At 36.8% G+C, this 26,157-nt stretch overlaps 1 protein-coding gene across 1 annotated transcript in view; it reads left to right on the top strand.

Annotated features, from left to right (window-relative positions):
• The window catches only part of EXOC6B (exocyst complex component 6B), a 607,547-nt gene that overhangs the window by 420,679 nt on the left and 160,711 nt on the right, over window positions 1-26,157 (top strand). Inside the window, 1 exon segment of the mRNA XM_013996035.2 lies at window positions 7,439-7,580. Coding sequence (XP_013851489.2) covers window positions 7,439-7,580 — 142 coding nt within the window.

The following is a 26,157-nucleotide window of genomic DNA, read 5'->3' on the forward strand; positions in this document are numbered from 1 at the left end:
AAATAGTTTTCTCATTTTCAAAAATATTAAACAGATAATGGATTCTTGATTGTAACATTATGATGATGTTTATAACATATGAAGAGGTATAATATATGAAATCAATCACATGGAAGGGGCAAATGGAATGATATTCTTCTTATATTATGTATGAAATAGTATAATAGTATTTGAAAATAGACTGTGATAGGTTAAAGATGCATAATATAAAGCCTAGAGTAGCCCATGAGTGTATAAAACAAGGAGTTGTAGCTCATCAGCCAAAAGTGGGGTTAAATAGATCCATAAAAATTCCATTAATCTAAAATAAGACAGGAAAATAGGAAAAGAGCAGACTGGATAAAAAGGAAACTAAGATCAAAACTAAGAACTAATCTAACCAATACTGTTAATTATATTGTATGAATATTCTAGATAAATGACAGATTGATTATTCTAGATAAATGGAATTATTCAACTGTATTCTGTCTATAGGAAACTTTATAAAGACACAGGTTAAAAGTAGCAGGAAAAAAAATCAAGGTACATCCTGCAAACCCTAATCATAAAAGAGTTGATTTTCTATATTAAATATATCAGGTAAATTAAATCTTGAAGGAATATTCTAGGGATTAAAGATTGGACATTTCATGATAAAATGGCCAGTTCATCATAAAGCTATTATGATGTTAACTCTGTCTGAACTCAGCAGTGGATCTTCAAAATGCATGAGTGGAACTTCAAAAGAAAAAAAAAAAAACTCGAGAACTGAAAAGGTAAATAGACAAACTCACAATTGTTGATTATTTTAGCATTCATTCAGTAACTGATAAAATGAGTAGACAGAATACTGGTAAGGATATTGAAGACTTGGACAACAATATCAAACAATTTGACTTAATTGACATGTATAGAAGAATTCACCAGCAACCACAGCCTTATTTTTTTCCAGTATAAAAACAGATCATTTACTAAGCTAGAGCATATTCTGGACCACAAAACAAGTCTCAGTAAATTCAAAAGGAATAAAACCATATTGACTGTTTTACCATCTACTACAGAAATATATTGAAATTAATAACAGTTACATTTATATAGACACAGTGCATCATCTTTCTTGTACCATGGCTGATTTGATTTGCTATTATTATGTTAAAGTTTTGTGTGTGTTTATGAGAGATACTGGTCATAGTTTTCTGTTCTTGTTTGGTCTCTGCCTTTGATTTTGCTATCGGGGTAATGTTGATTTCATAAAATAAGTTTAGAAATACTTTCTCCCCCATCTGTTTTGTGAAGGATTTTGTTTAGAATTGGTTTAATTTCTTCCATAAATATTTGATAGCATTTACTAGGTAAATAATCAGGGATTGGAGTTTCTTCATGGGAAAGTTTTAAAATACCAATTCAATTTCTGTATTAGAAATAAGTGTATTCACTGTGTTTGTATATGTGTGTTTGTGTGATCATCTCAATAGATGCAGAGGAAGCATTTAATTGAGCACCCTTTCAAAAAACAAAAACAAAAAAAGCCTATCAGCAGATTTATCTGGTCTCACCTAATCTAATAAAGGGTATCTAGGGTATCTTTTTCCTTTGAACTTCTTTTTTTTTTTTTCATAACAAATTAAGTAGGGATTGTTTTCCTTTTTCATGTTTTTCTTGTTTTTGATTTACTAGAGGTCTACCATCTCATTGTAGGTTCTACTAAGGCCATCAGATAATACCACATATCAGGCCCAGGGTATTTTAGCTATCATTCTTGAGCTTCATTTTCTTTGGCTATTAGGAACCATTTGTTTGTTTGTTTGTTTGTTTGTTTTTTGTTTGTATAAAATGAGAATTTGTGAATCTCTTAATGAGTGGATATTTATGTAGATTCTCTAATTGAATTTAAGAATGTTCTTCAAATAGGAGTATAATCCTTCCGAAGACATGGATACAGTTGTGGGAAAATCTATATGGAGATGTGTGATTTTTCAGGTAGTTTAGGTATAAAGATAAAGTAAGACTTTGACATATGGTTTCTGCAGCACATGGGGACCAAAGTACCAGGCATAGGTCCCAGATAATAGGAATATATGGGAAGATCCAGAAGTCTGTCTTCTGAATGGCTCATTGAATGTCCATTCTAAGTAAATAGGAGGCTTAGTGCTCTGGGAATGAAATGGCCTCATCCTTGGCTGTGGGAATTTGAGGAAGAAGGAATGAGAGAGCTTCCTTGTTCAAGTGAAAGAAGGGGCAGGCAGAAGTAAGACAAGGATCCATAATGAAGGAAATGTCTACAGTGGTGGTCAGGATAGACAATTTAGGAATCAGAGGGACAGGTATACAGAGAGAACAAGCAATTTATAGGGTGGCTTGACTTTTCTCTGAGTAATTTTTCTTGCCTTGCTAGATCGGTTTCTGTGTCTGAACTTTTCTCTATATTTCACTGTGAAAGAATTCATTAAATCACTAGAAAAAGATAATCTTTCACACAGCAAAATGTTAGCAAGGGAATGTTCCTCAGGAATGACAGGAGAACGTTGATGTGAAAAGACATTTTTTCCTTCAGAGAATAGTTCCTGGCTCTCTTTTACATGTTCCTTACTTTGAATCTTGTTAAGATTATGCAGAGGAAGAGAAATTTGGCTTTGACCACTTGAAGTCATTTAGTTAAGATTCTCGATGATCTGGAACTCCGATCTCATCCCAGTGTGTTAACTATGGCTGGAGTCAGTTCTAAACATCTGCTGTGAATTCAGTGTTCTTTTGATGCTTCCTTAGATGGAGAAGGGAGGAGAAAAAAACTCACTCAGTATCCTGACCTTTTAGATTTGTGTGATTTTTATCTTCTTGTCCTCTTCATTCCCTCACTCAGAGTCACAAAGCAGCAGAAAGATGTAGCAACTACCACAAGGCCCTTTACTCTGGAAGGCAGAATCAAATGATTGTTAAGAGCCTTTGGAGTCTGACAGGCTGGATTCACATCTAGGTCCATGACTTATAGGGTATATTCAAATGGCTTAAGCTCTTTGTTCTTATCTATAAATCAGTGGTTAAATACCTCATGGGGTTCTTATGAAAACTATGTGAGAAAATATTTTCAAAACATTGGCATGTAGTCTGTGCTTAGTAAATGGAAGCAGCTGCTCTGGTGATGGTGGTGGAGATAGTGGTGATTTCGAAGATGGTGGTGATGATGTTTTCTCTAAGCTCTTTACTCGTGTTTAGCACTATGAGGTCGCATTTAGGACTGTGTATTTGAATTGTGTAGTAATTGAAAGTAATGGATACTGTGCTTCCTCTGTTTCTTTGAAGGAATTTGTAAGATTCCTACACATTTGTCTTCATTGTGTTTAATTTTGTCTTTGGGTAAGAAACCATGGATGACTTCTCCCTTTTTGTAGAAGAGAATTAGACACCCCCAAGACATAGAGGTAGGAGGCAGCGTGTACCTACTTTATAGTCTTGAACAGTGCTTATTTATTCATTCATTTATTTATTTATTTTTAGGGTCACACCTGCGGCATTTGGAGGTTCCCAGGCTAGGGGTCGAATTGGAGCCACAGCCACTGGCTTATACCACAGTCATAGCAACGCTGGATTGAAGCCGCGTCTGCCACCTACACCACAGCTCATGGCAACGCCAGATCCTTAACCTTAACTGAGTGGGGCCAGGGATTGACCCTGCGTCCTTGTGGATTCTAGTCGGATTCATTTCCACTGAGCCACGATGGGAACTCCAGAACTGTGCTTTATTTAGATATACAAAAATAAAAATGCTGTAGTTTCTTTCCTTGTAAATCATGTACTTTTCAAGGAAAAATCATCAATTTTTATTGCTTGGTGTGTTGATTACTATTGCCTGAGTCTGTGTTTATCCTTTCTTAGAGAACCTCTGGTTACTGTGGCAGTTATGGAAACCAGAAATGAGAAAGAGAATGGATAGTGGGCTGTGAATTAGCAAAGCCCCAAAATGCTTTTTAGCATTAGAAAAATATTGAACAATGAAAACACACATCTTTGTGATTATCACTTTGTTGGAAATACAGAATTAGCTTGAGGAAGTAGAGTGGAAGGTGATTGGAGGGCACTTCAGTAACTCAGTAGGCTAGGGTAGTGAAACATGATCATGCATAAGTGCATTTGGCTGTATTGATTGATAAATATTGATAGAGACTTGAAAACCAAGTCTGTGTTTCATGTTAATATTAAAGTTAATAAACTAATATTTTGAGGTGATTAATGAGTCTGAAGTGTCAACTAACTTATGCCCAATTACATAGCTAATGAGTGGTAGAGGTAAAAATTCAAACTTGGGACTTCCTGACTGTGAGCTATCTTATTTTCACTTTACCGGGCCAGCTTTGCTTCTCCTTGGAAAATCTGTTTGGGCACTGAAACAAGCCATTCAAATGCTATCTTTTCAGCCTCAAGCTTAATTGGGCTTATAATTCTTTGATTTTTACAACTCCATGTTTAATTTGTTGGCACCTTTAAGTGTGTATCTTGGCCTAGGTGATTATGTTGGACCACAAGTTAAAAAACATGCCCCAGCAGATACTCAGTATTTGAAGAGTTGGCTCCTGAACCACTACTGTCTTACCTGTTTGGGTCTAGTTTTTATGTCTTGGATAACCTGTTAACTATGTTATTATCTGGACCTGTTTTTGCCCAACTTGTTCTGGTATAAGACAGTGTAATACTTAATATTGCTTTTTAGGTGGTGATTTACTGGAAAGACACAGATTTAGGATTGGGTAGAAGTACCAAATTGCCGTATAAGTTTGTCTAAATTTCTTAACATCATGGAGAACCTTAGTTTATTCATCTAAAAGAAAGGAATAAGGAGTTCCCGTCACAGCTCTGCAGAAACGAATCTGCCTAGAATCTATAAGGATGCAGGTACGATCCCTTGGCCTCACTCAGTGAGTCAAGGATTCAGCATTGCCGTCATCTGTGGTGTAAGTTGCAGACACGGCTAGGATCCAGCGTTGCTGTGGCTCTGGTGTAGGCTGGCAGCTGCAGCTCTGATTCGACCCCTAGCCTGGAAACCTCCATATGCTGCAGGTACAGCCTTAAAAAATAAAATAAAATAAATAAATAAATAAATAAGTAAAAGAAAGGACTAATGCCAACTTTTGAGGGGGTGGTTGTGAGAATTAAGTGAAATAACATAAGATGTTGACTGCCTTAAGTATATCACATCTTGGACATATAGTAGTGTCCAAGAGTCAGCAGTTTCTTTGCCTTTTCTCTGCCTTCTGATCTGCATTGTTGTCTCTGGACCTCTGCTTTAGTCTTCATTCTTTCACTGCCCTCCCACTTTCACTGTTGAAAAGCCGTAGGGCTTCTCTCAACTTTGATCTGCCCCCTCTGATTGGTCACATGCGGGCACAGTCTGACAGTTATGTTGAACTCAGTGGCTCCTTGGTGGTACCTCTTACAGGTTTACAGGGGGTTTAGTTGAAAGCATGCCATTTAATGTAGATTTCTTTTATGTGACTTTTCTCCTTAGGATTCTTTATGCTTCCATTGGTTTGTTCCCACTTGGTCTCTACAGTATTCCCAAACTTAAGTATTTCCATTTGTTGTCTCAAATCAACCACAGAATGGGGGTCATCCGAACATACAAACAGAATCATATAGACAAGGAATATTTTTAGAATGTGTAATATAATACATCATTGTTTATTATTCTATTATTTTTATTCTATAAAGTGATATGTTAGTCAAATAAAAATGTAAAAGATACTCAATCTCACAAAGTAATCAAAGACATAAAATCAAAAAATATCTCTGGTTTAATTAGGAGAAAAATTTATAATAGTACTCGGTGCTGGTGAATATGCAATTAAGTGGTGCCCTTAGAAGTATCTAGGGACTTTGTAAATCAGAATATACCGTAGGCAAAGCAGTTTATAATTAGATATTTGGAAATCTGGCTTCTATCTGTGTTCCTCTTCATATATACATATATGCATTATGAATGCAATATATTGATACCCTTCATATTAGTAGATTTGAGAAATAATCTTAAAGAATTATCCAAAGTATTATAAAAAGACATGCAAATTTTAAAATTCGTTATAATATTATTTGTTATATTTTTTTCCATTTAAAGTATACTACTTTTGTGGAAGGACTTGGCCCAGTAAAATATATGAAAAATATGTAAAAAAAAATACTATAGTCAGAATCTGGCATTTTCATGGAGACCTGCAGTACTCCATAAGCTATTCTGTTTATACTAACAAAAAGAAGAAGGGGGGGAGAAGGAGAAGGAAGGAAAAAAAGAAACAACCTAAAACTCCAACAAATACATTGTGATATACTAAATGGAATGCTGTGGAGTAATTAAAGGAATAAACTACAACCACATGTATTTCATTTAAAAAATTTATATTCATAGCATTGAACCAAAAAAGCAATTTGTAGCAGGATATACTATATAATATTATAGAAAGTTTCAAGTACATAAAATAATACAATATATTGTTTCTCATTATATACTTGTCATATAGTATTTTTATAATGCACATGGTATACTTAACACAAGAAATGGTCACCTCTGGGGAGAGGTAAGAAATGACTTAAGGAGGTCATACAAGGGTCTTAAACTATATTTGTAATACTTAGTGGATTTAGTGTTCATCACGTAAATCTAACTACCTTTCTGTATGACTGAAATATCTCGTAATTTCCAGACAGAAGGATCCACTAACTAATTTGAGAACTCAGACTTTTTAAAACATCCTGTTTGTCAGAATAGATAGTAAATAACAAATAGAATGGATATATATTTGGGAAAAATGGATATATCTTCCATTATAAGTGTATACCTTAGACCTAGGACCGAGATAGATATTAAGTATTTAAATATTTTAAAGAAGATAGTAAAATATTAATTTTAATATCAGTATTTTAAAAATTAGCTTGGAGTTTGTGTTCATAAACCTCAATGTTTATTTTTATTGTTTATTTTTTATCCGTTTAATTGTTTTTTTCAGAAAATCTTTTTAAAAGGTTATTTTCATTTTATATATGTTAAATCATACTGGTAGTAGTAAGGACTGGTTTCTAGATAAGTTAGGAATTGTTATTTACATTTTTTAAAAGATATTATGGTAGTTTTAGAAGGAACTTTCTGAAATGTATTCTCTGGAAAAATTACTTCTCAGTTTATTAAAATTTCAAATGTTGTTTATTGTTGTTTTAGGGAAAAAGTGCTTCATGAATAAATAGCTGGGCTTTATGAATTTTTACTGAGCATTATAGTGACATGTGTGATGATAATGGAGCAAATAGTTAAGATGACTGCCATCAAGTGCTGTTAATTCCAAAATATTTGAATGCAAGGCTTATCATGATGCAGAAAACCTTAAAGAAACTCTTAACTGAAAATTAAATGATTTTAATTTTTGTTGGAATTTCATTTTAATTCATCACCATTATGATTTATATTCTTGCATTTCAGGGGAAGGTAGCCCAGACAGCATGTATGTCAGCTTGCAAGCATTTAGCCACGTCTTTGATGCAACTTTTGCTGGAAGCTGAAGTAAGGCAACTCACCTTGGGAGCATTGCAGCAGTTCAACTTGGATGTCAGAGAATGTGAACGTAAGACAGTAAACCATCTCTTCACTTGTTTGTTTTATCTACATACTCAATTCTGCGGGGAAAAAAACATGTTTGGTCGCTGGGATTTTGGTCCTAATGGAGTCAGAGAATACCTAGATGATAGCAATAATTTGTAGGACATCTAGAAATAGAGTCTATCAACAAGTTAATTCAAGTAACCCAAAAGTGCCATAGGTCCATATGCAGAACAGAGAGGATCCCTGGGCACACGGCAGTTTGTAATCTAGAGGGGGTTATAAGGCAGACATGCATTTAATATACACCAGAGAAAACCTAATTAGTCCAAAGTCTTCAAAAGAAGGCAGTTCTCCACCATCTCCTTTTTATGTTATATTTTAAAACTATTTTTTCATCTTATCAGCAGATGCTTCTTAGATCTAAAGAACAAATGGGGTGTGCATTTATCAGTCAGAAATGCTTTCTCTGAGAGGTAGAAACAGAAAACCAAAGAGTGATTAAAACAGGTTTTATTTTTCTCAGAGGCAGTGAATTGCTATATTAATTTATTTTCTCAGTAATGTCATCAAGGACTTAGGCTCTTTTGTTCCCTCTCCTCTGTCATACTTAAGAGTGTAGACTTTTCCTCTTTGTGTATATTATAGTCACAAAGGGTTCACATTCAGTGCAGGGAAAAGATGTCAACATCACCTATTCTTTTTATTAAAAAAAATTAAAATCTTTTCAGGAGACCCCTAACAAACTTCCCTGTATGTGCCATTGGTCAGAATATAGTTGTACGGTCACTTCCAGCTCTAAGGGAGGTTGGGAGATTGAGTATCTGGCAAAGTGAAAGAGGAGCATCATTATTGACATAGTTGATTTATCATCAATCTGCTTTTTTTTTTTTTTTTTTTTTTTTGCTTTTGAGGTCCGCACCTGAGGCATATGGAAGTTCAAGTTTCCAGGCTGGGGGTAGTTTGGAGCTACAGCTGCCTGCCTCTGCCACAGCCATACTAATACAGGATCTGAGTCACATCTGCGACCTACACCACAGCTCACGGCAATGCTGGATCCCTGGGTCACTGAGTGAGGCCAGAGATCGAACCCACATCCTCGTGGATCCTGGTTGGGTGCGTTAACCACTGGGTCACAAAGGAAACTCCTCATCTACTTGCAGTTGAACACAAAATCAGCCTTTGCTTAACAGGGAAGAAGGAAGGAATGAGTGTTGTGTTTATTGTGCTGTCAGTGAGAAATGAAAATGAACATATGTCTCCTGGAAACTTTTTTTGGATTCTAAGAAAATTAGAATAGTGGGGAATTTCGTGAGTCTGCTAACTCTTCTGCCCTACCTTTTCATTTTTTACTGCTTATTGGTTTCCCTTGGTTAACTTCTGATGCTGGAAATGAAGGTTTTCTTGGCTATACTGTTTTTAATTAATTAAATAATTAAGATGTCCAGTTCTAGCTCTCACGGAGTAACAGGTATCAAAGTCACCCTCCTGCTATAAACAGCTATAAAACTGGATAAACTGTGTGAAGCAACTTTTTCTGTTCATTAGACAGCCAGCAGCACAAGGTGTGATCCTTCAGAGGAAATACATCAGGTAGACTTGACATTTACTCTTGTTTTCTGTCTGGGGGCACTATCCACACACAGTGCGGGAAAGTAGAGCTCAAATAAAATGCAAAGTTTTGTGCAGGGAAAAAACCCCAGAGATTAGCATATAGTACTGTTGAAGCAGCTGAGGTTTGTGGGGCCAAGGTATCAGAGAGCAGAGAATTGTTTATAGAAGTAGTTTTAGGAGTTCCTGTCATGGCTCAGTGGTCAACGAATCCGACTAGGAACCATGAGGTTGCGGGGTTGATCCCTGACCTCACTCAGTGGGTTGAGGATCTGGCGTTGTGGTGACCTGTGGTGTAGGTTGCAGACACGGCTTGGATCCTGAGTTGCTGTGGCTCTGGCGTATGCTGGTGGCTACAGCTCTGCTTGGATCCCTAGCCTGGGAACCTCCATATGCTGTGGGTACAGCCCTAGAAAAGGCAAAAAGACAAAAAGACAAAAAAAAAAAAAAAAAAAAGAAGAAGTAGCTTTAGAAATCTGCTTAAGGAGTTTCCAACATGGCTCAGCAGAAACAAATCTGACTAGCATCCATGAGGACTTGGGTTCAATCCCTGGCCTTGCTCAGTGGATTAAGGATCCCTTGTTGCCATGGCTGTGGTATATGCCTCAGCTGCAGCTCTGATTAAACCCCTGGCCTAGGAACTTCCATATGCTTCAGGTGTAGCTGTTTAAAAAAAAAAAAAAAATGTTATTCAAGCTCTGTTGTATAAGGGGTAATAACAAGACTTGACAAGATAAAGGTAATCTTCTGATTAAAAAAAAAAAAGTTGTCTTCCAAAACACTCAACAATCTTTGAAGGAAGAGGAACATTAAAAAGTTTTCAGATTTTCAACCACATACCATCCACAATTTCACATCAAAAGGCTAAAATCTGACATACAAAGAAGTAGGAAAGTAGGACCCATAGCAGAAGAAAAAATAAGCAATAGAAATAGACCCACTGATTACACAAATGTTGAAAATAGTGGACAGGGCCTTTAGAAAACTGAATATTAATATATTCATTATCTTAAAGGAAAGGTGGATATAATGCATGACTGTAGCTGAAATTGTCATAGGGAAGAACAAATCTGACTCCATATTAGATCCGTTTCTTTTACGTTAACCTTTGTGCTCTGTTGCCCATGCTTAGTCATGCTGGTTCTGCACCTTTTGTAAATGAATGTTGCCTATAGCTTGAAATGTATAGGATGCTTAACCATGACCTGGCCTGAACACAGAATAATAGAAACAGTGTGACCTAACTGTGACCTGATATACCTGGACAGCTACAAGAGCGAAAGATCCAACACCAAGAAGTTTGCAACAACTGACCAGGTCCCTCCCTCACCATGCCTTTAAAAGTTTCTTGCTGAAGGTCTTCAGGGAGTTCAGGCTTTTTAAGGCATGAGCCACCTGTCTCCTACCATGACCCTGCAATAAACCTTTCTTTGCTCCAAACTCTGACATTTCAGTATTGTTTGGCCCTAGTGTGCATAAGGCACACAGACTTGCATTTGATAACAAAATTTTTCAAGGTTTAATAAAAAATATTAGCCCACTGATTCAAAAAGATCAACAAATCTTTAGCAAAATAAGCACATAGCCACACCAAGGCAAATTGTGGTCAGATTGCTAAAAATAAAAATAGTAAAAGAAAAAAATCTTAAAGGCAGAAGAAAGTACCCATTACATAATAAAAAGCAATGATAAGAATTACTGTAAACTTCTTATCAGAAACTGCAAGTAGAAGAAACAAGGCAGGAGAAGAAGATCTGAAAATATGAAAATGGAAAAAAAAATGCTTATCAAACTGAACTCCGCTGTGAAAAATATCCTTTGAAAAGAAAGGTAAAATAAGACATTTTCAAATAAACAGAAGTTGAGAAAATTTCGCATCAGAAGGTCTGCACCACAAACACATTTAAAGGTAATTTTTCAAGTTGAAAGGAAATGATACTAGATGTCAGCTCAGCTCCACAGTGCGGATTACATTATTCAGAGATGTTTACCACACTCTTTTCCCACATCTTTTTCTAGAATCTCGATACTACCTTATTAAGAATCAATATCTATTAGAAGGAAATCCACAGTGTTGTGTACACATTCAAAATTTTTTAATTAAAAAAAAAGCATTGATATCTAACTTCCCTTACCTTGCCCTTATCTGGTCAAGCTTGTGACTTGATCATAAGTAAGAGCGTGTGGGAGAAGTCACCTTTGTGACTTCTGTGGCCGGATCAGAAAAGGCAGTGAAAGCAGCCTCCATCTCCTTAGTTAGCTCCTGAAGTCTTCATCCTGTGTGGAAGCCTAAAACCAGTTCATGTGGCGAGAGCACATGAAGAGGCTCTGATATGTGATATTTTAAATTTTATGTTGTTGGTGCTGTATTTTGTTGTGTTCCTTTAAATAGTGCTAGGTTTTGTCCTGACCTGGATTTATGTTACTTGGTTGGATCCTTTCAAGGCTTGCTTTTACATTTATATTGGGTCCAGAGCAGTGTTTTGTTTAGGTCGTATTTAATCCCAAATCTAAAGCAACACTGTCTGAAGGATTCTATCCCATGTACCAGGGATCTGAAGATCCTTCAACTCTGACTGGTGGAAACCCAGAGGATATCCAGCTCCACAATCACTCCGCAAATTATTCTGGTGATTTTTTTTCCTCAGCCTTGGGTAGTTTTGACTTATACACACACAGATTAGTATCCAGCCAAATATTAAATGGGACCCTTTTATAGTTTTCCTAAGAATTCTCTTTTGCAATTCCCTCCATCTGGTAATTGGCCCTGCAAGTTCAAGTTGCTTTGGCATTCTGGATTGCAGTCTCTGTCTTTTCAACTCAGGCTGCCGTGCTTTGTTTGGGTTCCCTCCCTTTGCCTTGTTATACATCACAGCCTGGAAACTGCTGCTAAGCATGTTCACCTGAATTGTTTTCTTTCTTTCAGAGATTACAGTCCTGCACTGATTATTGTCTAACATCTAAAGCCATTCTTTCAGATGCTTTGCCAGTTTTCCAAGCTTTTTTTTTGGGGGGGGGGCAATGGGAAGATAAGTCTTCTTCCTATTATTCCATCATGACCAGTAGTGGAATTAATATCTTTTCAAGGTTTTATGGAATTAATACTTGCTCTTTGTGGAAATCTCTAGGGAAAAAAGAAAAGTACAAAAGGAAAATAACATAATCTCACCATTCAAAAATAAGTACAGTTTCAGGGATTACATCCAGACATAACATCCAGCAGTCACAGAATAGTTTCTAGATGCCATCCACTAGATTCCTTGCATCTAGTTAGCCAAAATAATCTTCCATGACCCTGCCTTAACCAGTTATTTCCCTGGAGAATGACACATAATGGTTGGCTAAACCAATCAAGATCGATTCTTGATGTTGAATATGAAGTCATCCCTTTCTAAGTTTTGGGGAATGGTAGAACCTCATTCTGATATAAATAAAAGGGAGAAAAATGCTTTGAGGTTGGCAACCAACCATTATTGGTTGAACAGCAGAGTCTGGTGAATGATTGAGAATGACTCGTGACTTCTTTTTTGTAGAGCTAAAAAGTAAAGAGCGATGGAGTATAATAAGCTAAAATATTGACGTGGAGGAGTAATGGTCTGAGAGAAGCACTGATGAATAAGGAAAATACCCATTGTATAGCCTGATTCTGAAGGACATTTTGTGTAGAAGAATGAGCAGCTTCTGCTTTTGAGACCCTTAGGCAAATTGGTATCCTGAGCAGAGAGGCAGCTTTCAGTTCAGACTAAGAGGTAAAGAGATCATTTAATGAAAAGGTGGAAGCATTTTAGATTATTAACTATGCAAAAGGGGTTCCAGAGAGCCAGTGTCTTATCTGAAAAGCCATTTGATATTTGTAATAGGCTTTCAAACTTAGGATCAGCTTGATCCTAACATTTGTAAGGTATGACAGTGCCTCTGATAATCACATTACCACTGAAAATTTTTCTCCCTGTATTGTAGAGCCACCAGGGTTCATTGATTTAGAAGTTAATGTTTCATTTCTGATTGGCATTAATTTGTCTGTCAAAAACTTTCCATGGACATTTATTTTAATTTAAAAGAAAGAATTCTATTCTGTGTCTTTTGCTATACCATCCCCCTCATTTTTTTCTTTAGATGCTCAGTGGTCTATAAAAAATCTTAAAGAAATGATACATAAGATTCACATAACTATACAGAGGCGTATAAAAGCAGCCCCAAATGACAAGATAATTAACACTTACATCTTTCTCCCAGTGGTGTGTGCGTGAGGTATTTTTGCTATTGTCTGTGAGTCCTTGAAAGAACTGTATAGGACCTGAAAGAAATAAAACTTTGGACAAGGTAGAATGTGAATGGTTCTTGAGTGTCTGACTTTGAGGCCTGGGCTCTACTTTCTTAGATCCCAAATACATAGGGGGATTAAATGCATTATCACAAGCCTGAGATATTCAGCTCATTTAATATAGTCATTAAGAACACAGATTTTAAGAGTCAGCTCAACCAAATGGATTCAACTCACTACTTCTTTTCAGTGGGACCATGTGTATTTAACCTCCCACGGCACCATTTTTCAAACAGTAATAATAATAGTACCTAATATTATAGGGATGGGGCCAGAATTAAATGAGATAATGTATGAAAGGGTTTATTTCATGAGTGGCAAAACATTAAATATGCCATAAGAAGCAGCTTCTCCTGTGGTTATCATTAGCAGCAGCAGTTATTAAATATCCAGCAACTCTCAGAAGGTCTTCTGCAGGCTACTCAAACCTTTGTCTGTAGTTTGTGACTCAGTTTTGGAGACGCCAGGTTATTTGGTGTAAGAAATTAAGTTTTGCTTCTTGGTAGTTGTCTGTCGAACTCCTGTGGTTGTTCTGAAGGGTGTCATCCAGAACTGATGATTTCCTGATTCTCATTTTATGCTTTTGCAAGAAATCAGCGCCAATGTTTACTAGAGGTGATAACTACTGCTTTGGATGCCACTATCTAGTAAGAGCGTTGTTGTTAGGTGATTCTTACTGACAAGCTAGCACCTTTAAGGTGAAGATGATTAGGAATTCGGGAGATATGAAGAAATTATTCCTTCCCCCTTAAAAACTGACATTGACCTCTTGAGTGTTTGTGCTTTGTACATATTTCACCTATCCCCATATGTTCATATATCTTATATTTGGTTTTAAATATTAAAATACTAGATCCTGGCAGAGAGGCCAGATTTTAAATACTAGTAGATCTTTATGACCTAATCCTTATCTTCTTGATCAAACTACTGTATCTCATTCATGTACTAAGATATTCAGTCTGACTGGGTTTGGAATTTCCTAATAATTCCAAATAATTTTTATTTTGTGTCTCTTAAAAATAAGGAGGTCTAGGTTCATATTCCAGCTCAATTACTTGTTAATAGCACTCATTCAGTAATCTGTTGATTCATTCAGCATATATATGTGGCATATATATGTGCCCCTACTCTGTGCAAAGTGCCATGCTAGAGGCTAGAGACAAAAATGGGAAACCATTGATTTTTAAATAGGAGCGTGACTTGATCAGATTTGTGGCTTTAGACAGAACTCTGCAATTTATCAGGAGCCTCAGAGATCAGTTATAAGGCTGTTGCAGAAATTCATGGTAGAGATGATTTGGGAGCTTCAGCATATTTACGCGTCATAATTTAAGCCATTGGAGTGGATGAATCAATTCATCTAACTGTCCTGAGTCCACCAGTAAACTCAAAATGCTCATCCCTGCTGTTTTTGTCTCTCAGTGTTGTTCTAAAGTCAAACGAGATAATATACATAAAATCATTTATATACAGACATAGGAATTTTATTTATTTCAGTTATTTTTTTATCCACGTGCTTTCATTTGCTTTTGTCTTATTTCTTTCCCACTGCCATGGTTATATAGTTTGTATTGTATGTTAAATATTTTCTGTTTTTAGTTATCTGCTCAGGTTCCTAAATTATTCAAAAGATTGCAATCCTAAAAATATAAGACAGACAAATCCAGAGGACATTTTGTTGCAAGGAAAAGCAACAACAATCGCATCTTTTTAAATTTAGTGTAATCCACTAGTTTCTGTGTGGTTTAGCAGATTACAAACCCAACTAGTATCCATGAGGATGCAGGTTCAATCCCTGGGCTCACTCAGTGGGTTAAGGATCAGCATTGCCGTGAGCTGTGGTGTAGGTTGTAGACACAGCTTGGATCCTGCATTGCTATGGCTGTGGCATAGACTGGCAGCTGCAGCTCCGATTCAACCCCTAGCCTGGGAACTTTCATATGCTCCAAGTATGGCCCTAAAAAGCGAATAAAATAAAATAATAAATAAATAAATTTAGTGAAATCCATCTCTTCCCAGGGCCCATCAGCCTTTCTGCGCAGAACACACTGGGTATCCCAGTAGAGAAAGGCAATAGAATGCATCTTGCCCAATTCTTAGTTCTTTAATGGTTGAATTAATCTGAGCTTGCCTTACTATTTTGGAAAGGAACAAGGGCTCCAAAGCCTTCCATTTCACCCTTCTTACCATACTAGCCTTCACTTTCTTCACAGGTCAGAAAACCAATGTGGAGAATCTGCCTTAACTCAGGATTTAATGAAACAACTTCAGAGCTAATTCCTGATCTCAGTAAACCTACTGTGATATGAAATAATCCCAGAAAACCCTTTGTCACCTAACTCCATGCATCCCACTCTAACTAAAGATGAGATGGCTTTCCGCATCCCTGGAGAATTAGTTTTAGCCCAAAGTCAGGATCCACCAGTTACTGAAAAGTTTGAATATTTCCATCTCTTTGTATATATGCACTAAAATAAATGGCTGCAGGTTCCCTTGTGGTATAGCAGACTGTCCTCTGACTCAAAATGAGATGTTTTAGCAAGTCTTAATCAGGCACACCTTAAGAGGCTTGCTCATGATTTTGCTGCTGGGGCTTCTGAACTGAAGAATCTTTATGAAGTGATCTCTCAGAACCCTACGTACCAGGCCCAAATGCCTGCCATTTGGGGTATCTGTACTCACTTATTTTGACCTTCTCCATTACTAAAGCCCAGCTATCCTTGCCCTTCTACTTCCATATAGTTAACTATCTACCCTTAGTCACTCCCCACAGAGTCTGTCTTAGAACTTAAGGCATTCCTTTACCGATCTCTTCCTGATGTGAGGGAGGCAGAAGACAAGTGAGTCCTCAGGACCTTGGTGAGAAGTGTAAGGGAAGCATATGTGACAGGTCTCACTATCATTTTGCTCTTGCAGCCTCTGAAGTTTACATTTTGCAAAGCAAGTTTTGGTCCTTAATAAATAAGCCCATACTAAGCCCAAACTACATCGGCCAACCAAGCAAACTCTTAAAGTGACTGCTAGCTCTTACATTAAATCAGGCCTCCTTGCCGGGATGCTATACAGTAATTAATTTGTCATTCAGAATTGTGTTTAGGAGTTACCGTCGCGGCGCAGTGGTTAACGAATCTGACTAGGAACCATGAGGTTGCAGGTTCGGTCCCTGCCCTTGGTCAGTGGGTTAACGATCCGGCGTTGCCGTGAGCTGTGGTGTAGGTTGCAGACGAGGCTCGGATCCCGCGTTGCTGTGGCTCTGGCGTAGGCCAGTGGCTACAGCTCCGATTCGACCCCTAGCCTGGGAACCTCCATATGCCGCAGGAGCGGCCCAAGAAATAGCAAAAAAAAAAAAAAAAAAAAAGAATTGTGTTTAGTCTTCCTTAAATAGTGCAAAATGCTATTCACACAGCTTTTCCCCCTAAGATTCCTTAGAAGAACTCTTACATTTCCATCTGAATATAATTCTTTTCTTCCCTGCTCTTATTTTGAATATCACCCTTGAGGCCATGTTGTGTTTAGATCTTAGTCACAGGACAAGATTCAGTAAGGGATAGAGGGAGCTCCCTGGTGGCTCAATGGGATAAGGACCTGGCATTGCCACAGCTGTGGCATGGGTCATTGGTGTAATGCAGTTTATACTATCTCACAGACTTGTTGAGATAATTGAGTAATTAACACATAACAAATGTCCAGTAACTGTTAGTGGCCATCCTCATTGTGAGTGACATTATTATCATCAGAAAGAGTCCTAAGCTGGAAGGAAATTTGTATTATAACCTCAGTTTTGCCATTAACTTGCTATATTATGGTCTTGGGAATTCATTAAGCCTTTTTGGATCTTAGGCTTCTCATTTGTTAGAACATTAGACTAGATGATTTCTGGGTTTCTATTTAGTTCCAAGGTACTAGGATTTATTATGGGAGGAAAGACTGTATGGATATTTTTTGTCTATGGAGAGTTGTTATAAGAATTAAATGAGGTAATGTATATGAAATGCTTTACAGAGCCTAGTACATACATACATATTTGTAAGTACTAATCAATATTAAGTATGCTTATTATAGTTTTCATTATAGTTATATAGGATAACATACATGGTCATCAGGGGTCTTAGAGTATATGAAAGCAAAAAGCAGGTTTTGAGTGATTGCCATCAGAGGCTCTTGTAAATTCAATGACCTTTGGAATACAGTCAGTAATTTTTTTTTTCTCAAAGAAACCTTGTATATAATTCGTTAAGACAAGATTGTCCCATAGCTTTATGCTATTTACTTTTGGATAATACTAGTTTAGAAAGAAACTTGTATATTCAAGATCTGGAGCACTGTAGTAGCTTGTAAAAATGTCAGTGTGGTTGTGGGTAAAATCAGAGTTGCCATGATGAAATGTGTTAATTAAGCAGTCCTGAATGTCAGAAGACTCTAAAGAATATGAATATATTTTCTTTTGGAAACTTAGTTACCAGGACCTTAGTACTGAGATAGTATTAAAATGACAAAGAGATTTAAGGAGAAGCTGGCTTTCTATGAGATTAACTTTAATGTTAGAAATGTTAAATCATTATGGCAAGTAGTACCATCTCATACTGTGGGATTCTTGTGGCAAGTTTTGAATTTACTTCTTTTCTATTAAAGTATATATTCTATATTTTATCCAAAAGATGCTTTTTAAAAAAATTTTTTAATTTTGCCTTTTCTGGGGCCGCTCCCATGGCATGTGGAGGTTCCCAGGCTAGGGGTCTAATCGGAGCTGTAGCCACTGGCCTACGCCAGAGCCACAGCAATGCCAGATCCAAGCTGCATCTGCGACTTACACCACAACTCACAGCAGCGCCAGATCCTTAACCTACTGAGCAAGTCCAGGGATCGAACCTGCAACCTCATGGTTCTTAGATTTGTTAACCACTGAGCCATGATGAGAACTCCCCCAAAAGAGACTTTTAAAATTATGTCTTATCTTAATTATTATCTCTTTAAGTCTTATGAAGAGAACTGTCTTAAGAATGAAAAGTTTAAAGGGAGACACATGTAGAAAGTTTGAGCCCATTAAAATTTTAAACCTTATCTCCCTAGGTTAGATCAAAATAGCAGATGCCTCCTTTGTTTGAGGATATGTAATGCCTGAAGATGTAGATTTCTTGTAGGAAGGTGACTGAAGGGCATTTTGTGTGTTTCAGTATCATTAATTTTAGATCCCTTAACTTCTATCCTCAGCCTCATCTTTCTGAATTACAATTTTAAAACAAGCTTTCCCTTTCCGCCCTCTCCCATCTGAGAAACATTAAAATAAAAAGATTGATGATAGTCTTTGAGTTTGTATGCAAAAAAATAAACTTGCTTCCTATAATTTGCAGTGTTCTGCACATGTAAAAATCTAGAGATAATTAGTTGTTATTGCTTTAATGTGATGGAGACAATAACTTATTCTATGAGACAAGCTCCAGGGCTAATGAATTTTGTCTCTTGGTTGATTGACTGGTTAATGGAATCAGAGAAATATTTTATGCTTCTTCTTTACAAAAATGCTTTTATTCTCTACTAGAAATGTATAAGGAATTGGGTAACCAGACATTGTTAGAGTACATACTTCTCTGTTCATTTTATCATTTGTTTTTCCCTTTTCTCAGTTTTGTTCAGTATTCTTGTTTCTAATTCTCATTTTTTAAAAAAATTTATTTGAGTATAGTTGACTTACAGTGTTGTTTTAGTTTCAGGTGTACAGTGAAATAAATCAGTTATGCATATGAACATATCGATTCTTTTTTCCCATATGGGTTATTACAACCTATTGAGTGGATTTTCCTGTGCTAAACATTAAGTTCTTAATCATCTATTTTATACTCTAGTGGGTATATGTTATTCTCACCCTCCCAAATCCTCCCTCCCACCAACAGTTTCCCCTATGGTAACCATGAGATTGGTTTTGAAATCTGTGAGTTTGTTTCTGTTTTATAAATAAGTTCTTTTGTATCATTTTTATTAAACTTCACATATAATACTATCATATGATATTTGTCTTTCTCTTTCTGACTTACTTCTCTTAGTATGATAATCTCTAAGTCCATCCATGTAGCTGCAAATGGCATTATTTCATTCCTTTTGGTGGCAAAGTAATATTCCATTATAGATACATAAATATGTACCACATCTTCTTTATCCATTGCTCTGTTGATGGACATTTACATTGCTTCCACATCTTGAATATTGTAAATAGTGCTGCATTGAACATTGGGGTGCATGTATCTTTTCGAATTATGGTTTTCTCTAGATAGATGACCAGGAGCGGGATTGATGGATCTTATGGTAGTTCTGTTTTTCTTTTTTTGAGGAATCTCCTTAATATCCTCCTTACTGCACCATTTTACATCCCCACCAACAGTGTAGGAGGGTTCCCTTCTCTCCACACCCTCTTCAACATTTGTTGTTTATAGACTTTGTGATGATGGCCATTCTGACTGGTGTGAAGCGATATCTCATTATGGTTTTGACTTGCATTTCTCTAAAAATTAGTGATGTTGAGCATCTTTTCATGTATTTTTTGGCTATCTGTCTCTCTTCTTTAGAGAAATGTCTATTTAGATCTTCTGCTTTTTTTTTTTTTTTTTTTTTTGGTCTTTTTAGGGACATCCCAGGCTAGTGGTTGAATCATAGCTATAGCTGTGGGCTATGCCACAGCCACAGCCACATGAGATCCAAGCTTATACCATAGCTCATGTCACTGCTGGATCCTTAAGCCACTGAGCGAGGCCAGAGATCGAAACTGCATCTTCAGTAATACTAGTCAGGTTCATTACTGCTGAGCCACAATGGAAACTGCCTTCTGCCCATTTTTTGATTTTTTTTTTTTCCTGATGTAAAGTTCCATGAGATGTTTGTACATCTTGGAGATTAATCCCTTGTTGGTTGCTTCATTTGCAAAAATTTTTCTCCCATTCTGTGGGTTGTCCTTTCTTTTTTTTTTTTCTTTTCTTTTAATGATTTCCTTTCAAGTTTAATTAGATCCCGTTGGTTTACTCTTATTTTTATTTTCATTGCTTTAGGAGGTGTATCAAACAAGATACTGCTATGATTTATGTCAAAGAGCATTCTGTTCTACCTATGTTTTCCTCTAGGAGCTTTATAGTATCTGGCCTTATGTTTACATCCTTAATCCATTTAGAGTTTATTTTTGTATATGGTTTTAGAAAATGTTCTGATTTCCTTCTTTTACATGTAGCTGTCCAGTTTTCCTAGGAGCACTTATTATTTCCTCCACTCTTTGTTCCTGCCTCCTTTGTTATATAGATTAGTTGACCATAGGTGCTTGGGTTTACTTCTGCTCTCTATCCTGTTCCATTGATCTATATTTTCGTTTTTGTGCCAGTACCATACTCTTTTGAGTACTGTAGCTTTGTAGGACTAACAGCAAAAGATCAGAAGGAGAAATTAGGGAAAGAATCCTATTTACCATCATATAAAGATACCTAGGAATAAACCTAAATAAAAAGGCAAAAGACCTGTACTCTGAAAACTCTAAGACACTGATGAAAGAAATCAAAGATGACACAAATAGATGGAAAGATAGATCATGCTCTTGGATTGGAAGAGTCAATATTGTCAAAATGACTGTACTACCCAAAGCAATCTACAGATTTTCAGTGCTATCCCTGTCAAGTAATCAGTGACATTCTTTATAGAACTAGAACAAAATATTTTAGAATTTGTATGGAAACACAAACAACCCCAAATAGCCAAAGCAATATTGAGAAAGAAAAATAGGACTAGAGGAATCAGGCTCCCTGACTTTAGTCTAATTCTCATTTTGATACAGTATTTGCCATGAAACTTGCAGGTTTCCAAAGGAAAGTCATCAAGTTGGTAATTGTACACACACACACACACGCAAACAAACACACACACACGTGCGTGTGCACACACATGCACACACACACACTGTGATCAACAATTCATTCCTTCTCTTCATTCCTTCTTTTCTCTGCAAGACTTGGAACACTGTAGATATTCTATATATGAAATCAGATTTAAAACTCTGAATTTGTAGGATGAAAACAGAGGCCATAGTTTGGTACTTTGTCAGGCACACAGCTCTCAATCAACCTTTGCAAAAGACTTCTCTAGAATCTTTTGGATTGTAGGGCTTTGTCTCTCTCCCACTTACCAGACCCTTATCAGTTCTTTTTAAAAGCATGTTGAGCTTGGATTCTCACATCTGAAATGATGTGGGAAGAGCACAAACTGCAAATATCTTCTTCCTGTCAAAAAGAGAGGCAGTACAAAGCCTTGCTTTGTTTGCTATTGTCTTCCCACACCTACAAGGTTTGTCATGCTGGGTGCTATGCTGGTATGATGTGCCTTTCTTGGGCTACGGGAAACCCCAAAAGAAGGCTTTCCTGCCTTTTAAAATGGCTATGTCACTTCTCTTTGACTATGGATGATGGACTCTAGAACAGCTTTTCTCAGACATGGATCAGTGAGTAGTGCCCACTCAGGGTTATTTTGGTTTATGGGCTAAAGTTCCTTGAATTCCAGGAGATAAGGCAGTTATTGTCTCTCTGAGTCCATTGCCAGACACCCAGTCATTTGATAGTAGGTGCTGCCAACCTGAGCAGTGAAGGCAGGCAACCTGCTCTTCCTCACCATGGCCTAAGATGCCATCCTTGTCAAGCAAATGGAGATGGATCATGCTGCTCTAACCTTGTTATACATCACTGTCAAATGCTGCCATTGGCTTCCAGAGATTGGCCAATAGAGAAAATAGTTTTTCTGGTAGCAAATGTTACCTCGTTTGGGAGGCATTTTAATGATGGGGAGTACAAAGGACCCACTACATGAAGAATCATATTCCCAGTTAGGCTTCTTTTTCTGTGGCAAATCTCCCAATACCCCAAAATTTGATTGGCTCTTTGGTAAATATGGTACTTACCCCACTCTAAATAAGAACAGTGACTGATTCCTCTTTGAAATTGTTCAGATTTTTCTTCCTGGTTTTATTTCAAGGGGTGTTTTGCTGTGGGGGTCGGGGGTGGAGGTAGTAGCAGGAAATTTAACTTAAAACAGCTAGTAGTTTCCAAAAGTCTACTTCCTTGCTGTACGGTTTTAAAAAGGAGAGGACCAAAGCTCTTTGAGACGATATTCCAAACGTGGTGCTCCTTTCTTCTCCTTTTCTGTTTTAGCAGTTTCAAGTTTCATTCCTTATTTTTTCTCAACTTTGAGACCTTATACACCCTGGAAGTTTTAGGGACTAGAAAGATAAATAAATGCCACTTCAAAGAAGAAAAAGGTTTTAAAAATATATCATGGTTATTGCTGTTTTCTTGTTACTTAACCCTAGTTCCAGACTAGGTAAAACAGATTTCCTAAAGTTAAAGTGTTTGTTTGTTTGTTTTACTATTTCTTTATTAGAAACTTTAAAAAACAATGATTTTAAACTTTTCATTAATCTTCATGATTTGCTTGAAAACACCCAGGGGCATTTTCATGGAGAAATGAGCCCACTGAAATAGCAACTTGTCTTTGCCTTACCATTAGCCCAAGGGCAATGTACGGCCATCTCTTTCTGCTATATCAACTAGCTAGAAACATCACCTCAGCTGAAAATTATTTCTTTAGCATTGTTGCCTCATTCCTTCCAGCCATTTGCAACTCTCTTCTACTCACGTAGGCTAAAATCCTAATGTTTGTCGTAAGTCAGAATCTCCCAAGAATCTCTGATGTATTCACTGCTCTTGCTATTTTTTTTTTTTTTTTTTACAGTTTATATTTTCTTTGGCCCTCACTTCATGTCTTTGGGGCTGAAGCCAACAAACTGTTTATTTTAATTGGGCCATTTTATAGGGTGTAAACCAGGAAATCATATCAAATTCCATGTCTATTTAAAAATTATTTTAATTGTTGAAAGCTGACAAATTTTCAGGCCTACAAGAAGTTCCTGTAACATTCTAACCCATACACTGCCTTTAGGTGGGATAGTATCTTATACATCTCAAAAAATTGATTAAAGTCCTAACTTTTATAAAATACTTTAAAAGAGAAAATTTCATTCCTTTCCATTATTACCTACTCTAGCATTTTGGCATTTGACAGATTCTGATTTGAGTTCTGTCATTTTAATTAAACCACCTATCTAGAAATTATGAATTTTAGAAATTTATCCTTTCTTCCTTTATCTTACATGTGCGTATGTGTTTGTGTGTATGAGAGAGAGAAACCACAAAATCCCCTTAGCATTCCCAATTTCATGTTTCTCAGATTGAAATTTAGAAAATGTGAGGAAGATATCACTGCCAACACTTCCATTTAGAAAAGCTAAAGTTTCAAACACTTGTGAGTCAGTGTACAGAATTTTTTAAGTCCTACTCCATAATGTTCTATAATGGTGGTTGATTTGTGTTTTAACTCTGTTTTCTACTCCTTTCCTGGGAAGAGAAGTAGGTAAGGTAGGGTCACTGGTGGGATAATGTGCACTTGAGTGGGTGAATTGAAGTCTGTGCCTTTGTTTGATCATGAAGTAGCTGTGAATTGGACGGTGCACTTAATCTCTTTCAAAATTTTTTAGTCATTTGTTATGTGTGACTGGTTGGACTAGGATATCCAATTGGACTACATGCTCGTAGTTAGCCATTCAAGTAGGATGAGGTAGACTGGGAAGGGTGTGCTGATAAAGGCAAGTGTTTATATAAATTCTGGGAGGAAATAAAGAACATGGCATATTAGGGACCTAAACAAGTTCATTATCGCTGAGGAATAGGGTGAAATGAAGTGGGGTGGCCGGGAGAAGATGATGGAGATAGAATCAATGTTAGTAGACCCAAAGCAGATTTTAGAGAGGGGACTTTTAGAGAAAGTGGGGTAATGGGGCACATTGCAGAGAGTTGAGGAATGAATGGAAGATAAAGAAGCTGAATCAATGCTTGTAAAGGACTCTTTCAGAAATCAACATGGAAAGAGAAGAAAGAAGGGACTGTTTATGTCATTGCCTCTGAGAATTTGTGATTACTTTCTTTATGTTGCCAATGTTAAGCCTAATAATGGGGACTGTTTAATTGTAAATAACACCAAATATTTTCTATAATGTAACCAAGAATAAAAGAAAAATAATTCTAATTTCTTTGTAGGTATCAGTAAAATTTGCCTAGCAATCATTCTCTTCCATCTTTCTCTGCTCTCTCTTCTTGAATGATGTGCCTTTCTGAAGAAATTCAAGTCTCCTCAGTTTTCCACCAAATCTTAGCAGTCAGATGGCTTAAGTCCTGCCCTTCCCCTCTGACTCACAGGAATCACTTTGTCAGCTGTCTGCCTGTCAGTGGATGGAAACAAGGTGTAGCATCAGCTCCTGCCCAGGCAATTAACCAGGGCAAAGAATGAACTTCTCTACTCTCCTGTAGAAAAGCACTTTTGAGGGCCTTTGAACAGTTTAAAGACACCATTTTCAAGATAGGAGAGCTTTTAATATTTGAATGCTTATTTATCTCCTATACTTCCTAGCAGTTAAGATATTCCTTTAACAGCACCGGTTTATCATGGAAAGAAGTTGCTTATGTACCATAAGAAACAATTACTTTCATTTCCATTTACTCCAACTAACCTAAATTCTCTTAAAACACTAATCTCCCCCTCTCTTGCTGAGGCCTAGGAGTTAAAATGCCTAATGCTTCCTCTAGTGTTCTTGTTGTGGCTGCAGTCTATTCCTTGATCTAGTAACAACCAGTCTAGGGTCTTAGGTTTCACTAACAGAGATTCTCTTCTCCTTTCTTTGTTTTGCCTTTGTTTGTTTTAGGGGGAAAAAAAGAAAGAGGGAAAACACACAAATTGAACTATTAGTGGCAAAGTTTATGTTCTTTACTAAGATGGAGCCTAAGTTTAGATCTTGACCTCTGAAAATAAATTCATTAGTCTCTGTAACCATAATGGCAGGCCAGTATTTGTGTTCATATTGATCTAACGCAAACATTTAAGTGGGGGTTGGACCGTTGTTTTAATATCTTATAGTTCCACTTTGACAGAAAATTTTTCCAACTAATACTGCAACAGTTACATGAAGCAAAGCTAGAAACTATAGAAAATGATATATTTCTCTGGGTAAGATATGCAGAACTTTTTAATTTTGCCATATTGAAAATGATCTCTCATAATGAAGACTTGCTTTAATGTTTTTAAATTTTTGATTCATTGAAGAATTGGCCATGTAAGCAAAAAAAAAATGCATATTATTATTGTATCCAATTCCAGTAATTATCACATTAATTATGCTGGGACACATCTGGCTATAACCTAAATATTAAAATGGAATCAAGTTGTATTGTGCTTGATCTGGGTTGGACCTTATGTTCCAACAGCAGTTTTACAACACCAATTGGAAAATCCAATTCTAACACTATCTACCTGGAGTTAGTGCACACTTCACAAGTTAAGGGGTCAGTCCCAGGAGACTGCCTTTCTTCAGACATCAACCCCAAGTCTCAGGTGTCCCCAAGCCACTGCACTTCTTCCTAGCTGACTACAGATTTGAGGCTCACCACACCTGCTTTCAGTTCAGCAGTTCACTAGAAAAACACACATAGCTCACTGAAAACCCTGCACTTTTGTATAAATCATCATGTAAAAATGGTTACAGTTTTATTTTAAAGGGTGCATCTCAGGAACAGCCAAATGGAAAAGATGCTTGGGACAG

Source organism: Sus scrofa, chromosome 3 (assembly GCF_000003025.6).
Source record: "Sus scrofa isolate TJ Tabasco breed Duroc chromosome 3, Sscrofa11.1, whole genome shotgun sequence".
Taxonomy (NCBI): Eukaryota; Metazoa; Chordata; class Mammalia; order Artiodactyla; family Suidae; genus Sus; species Sus scrofa.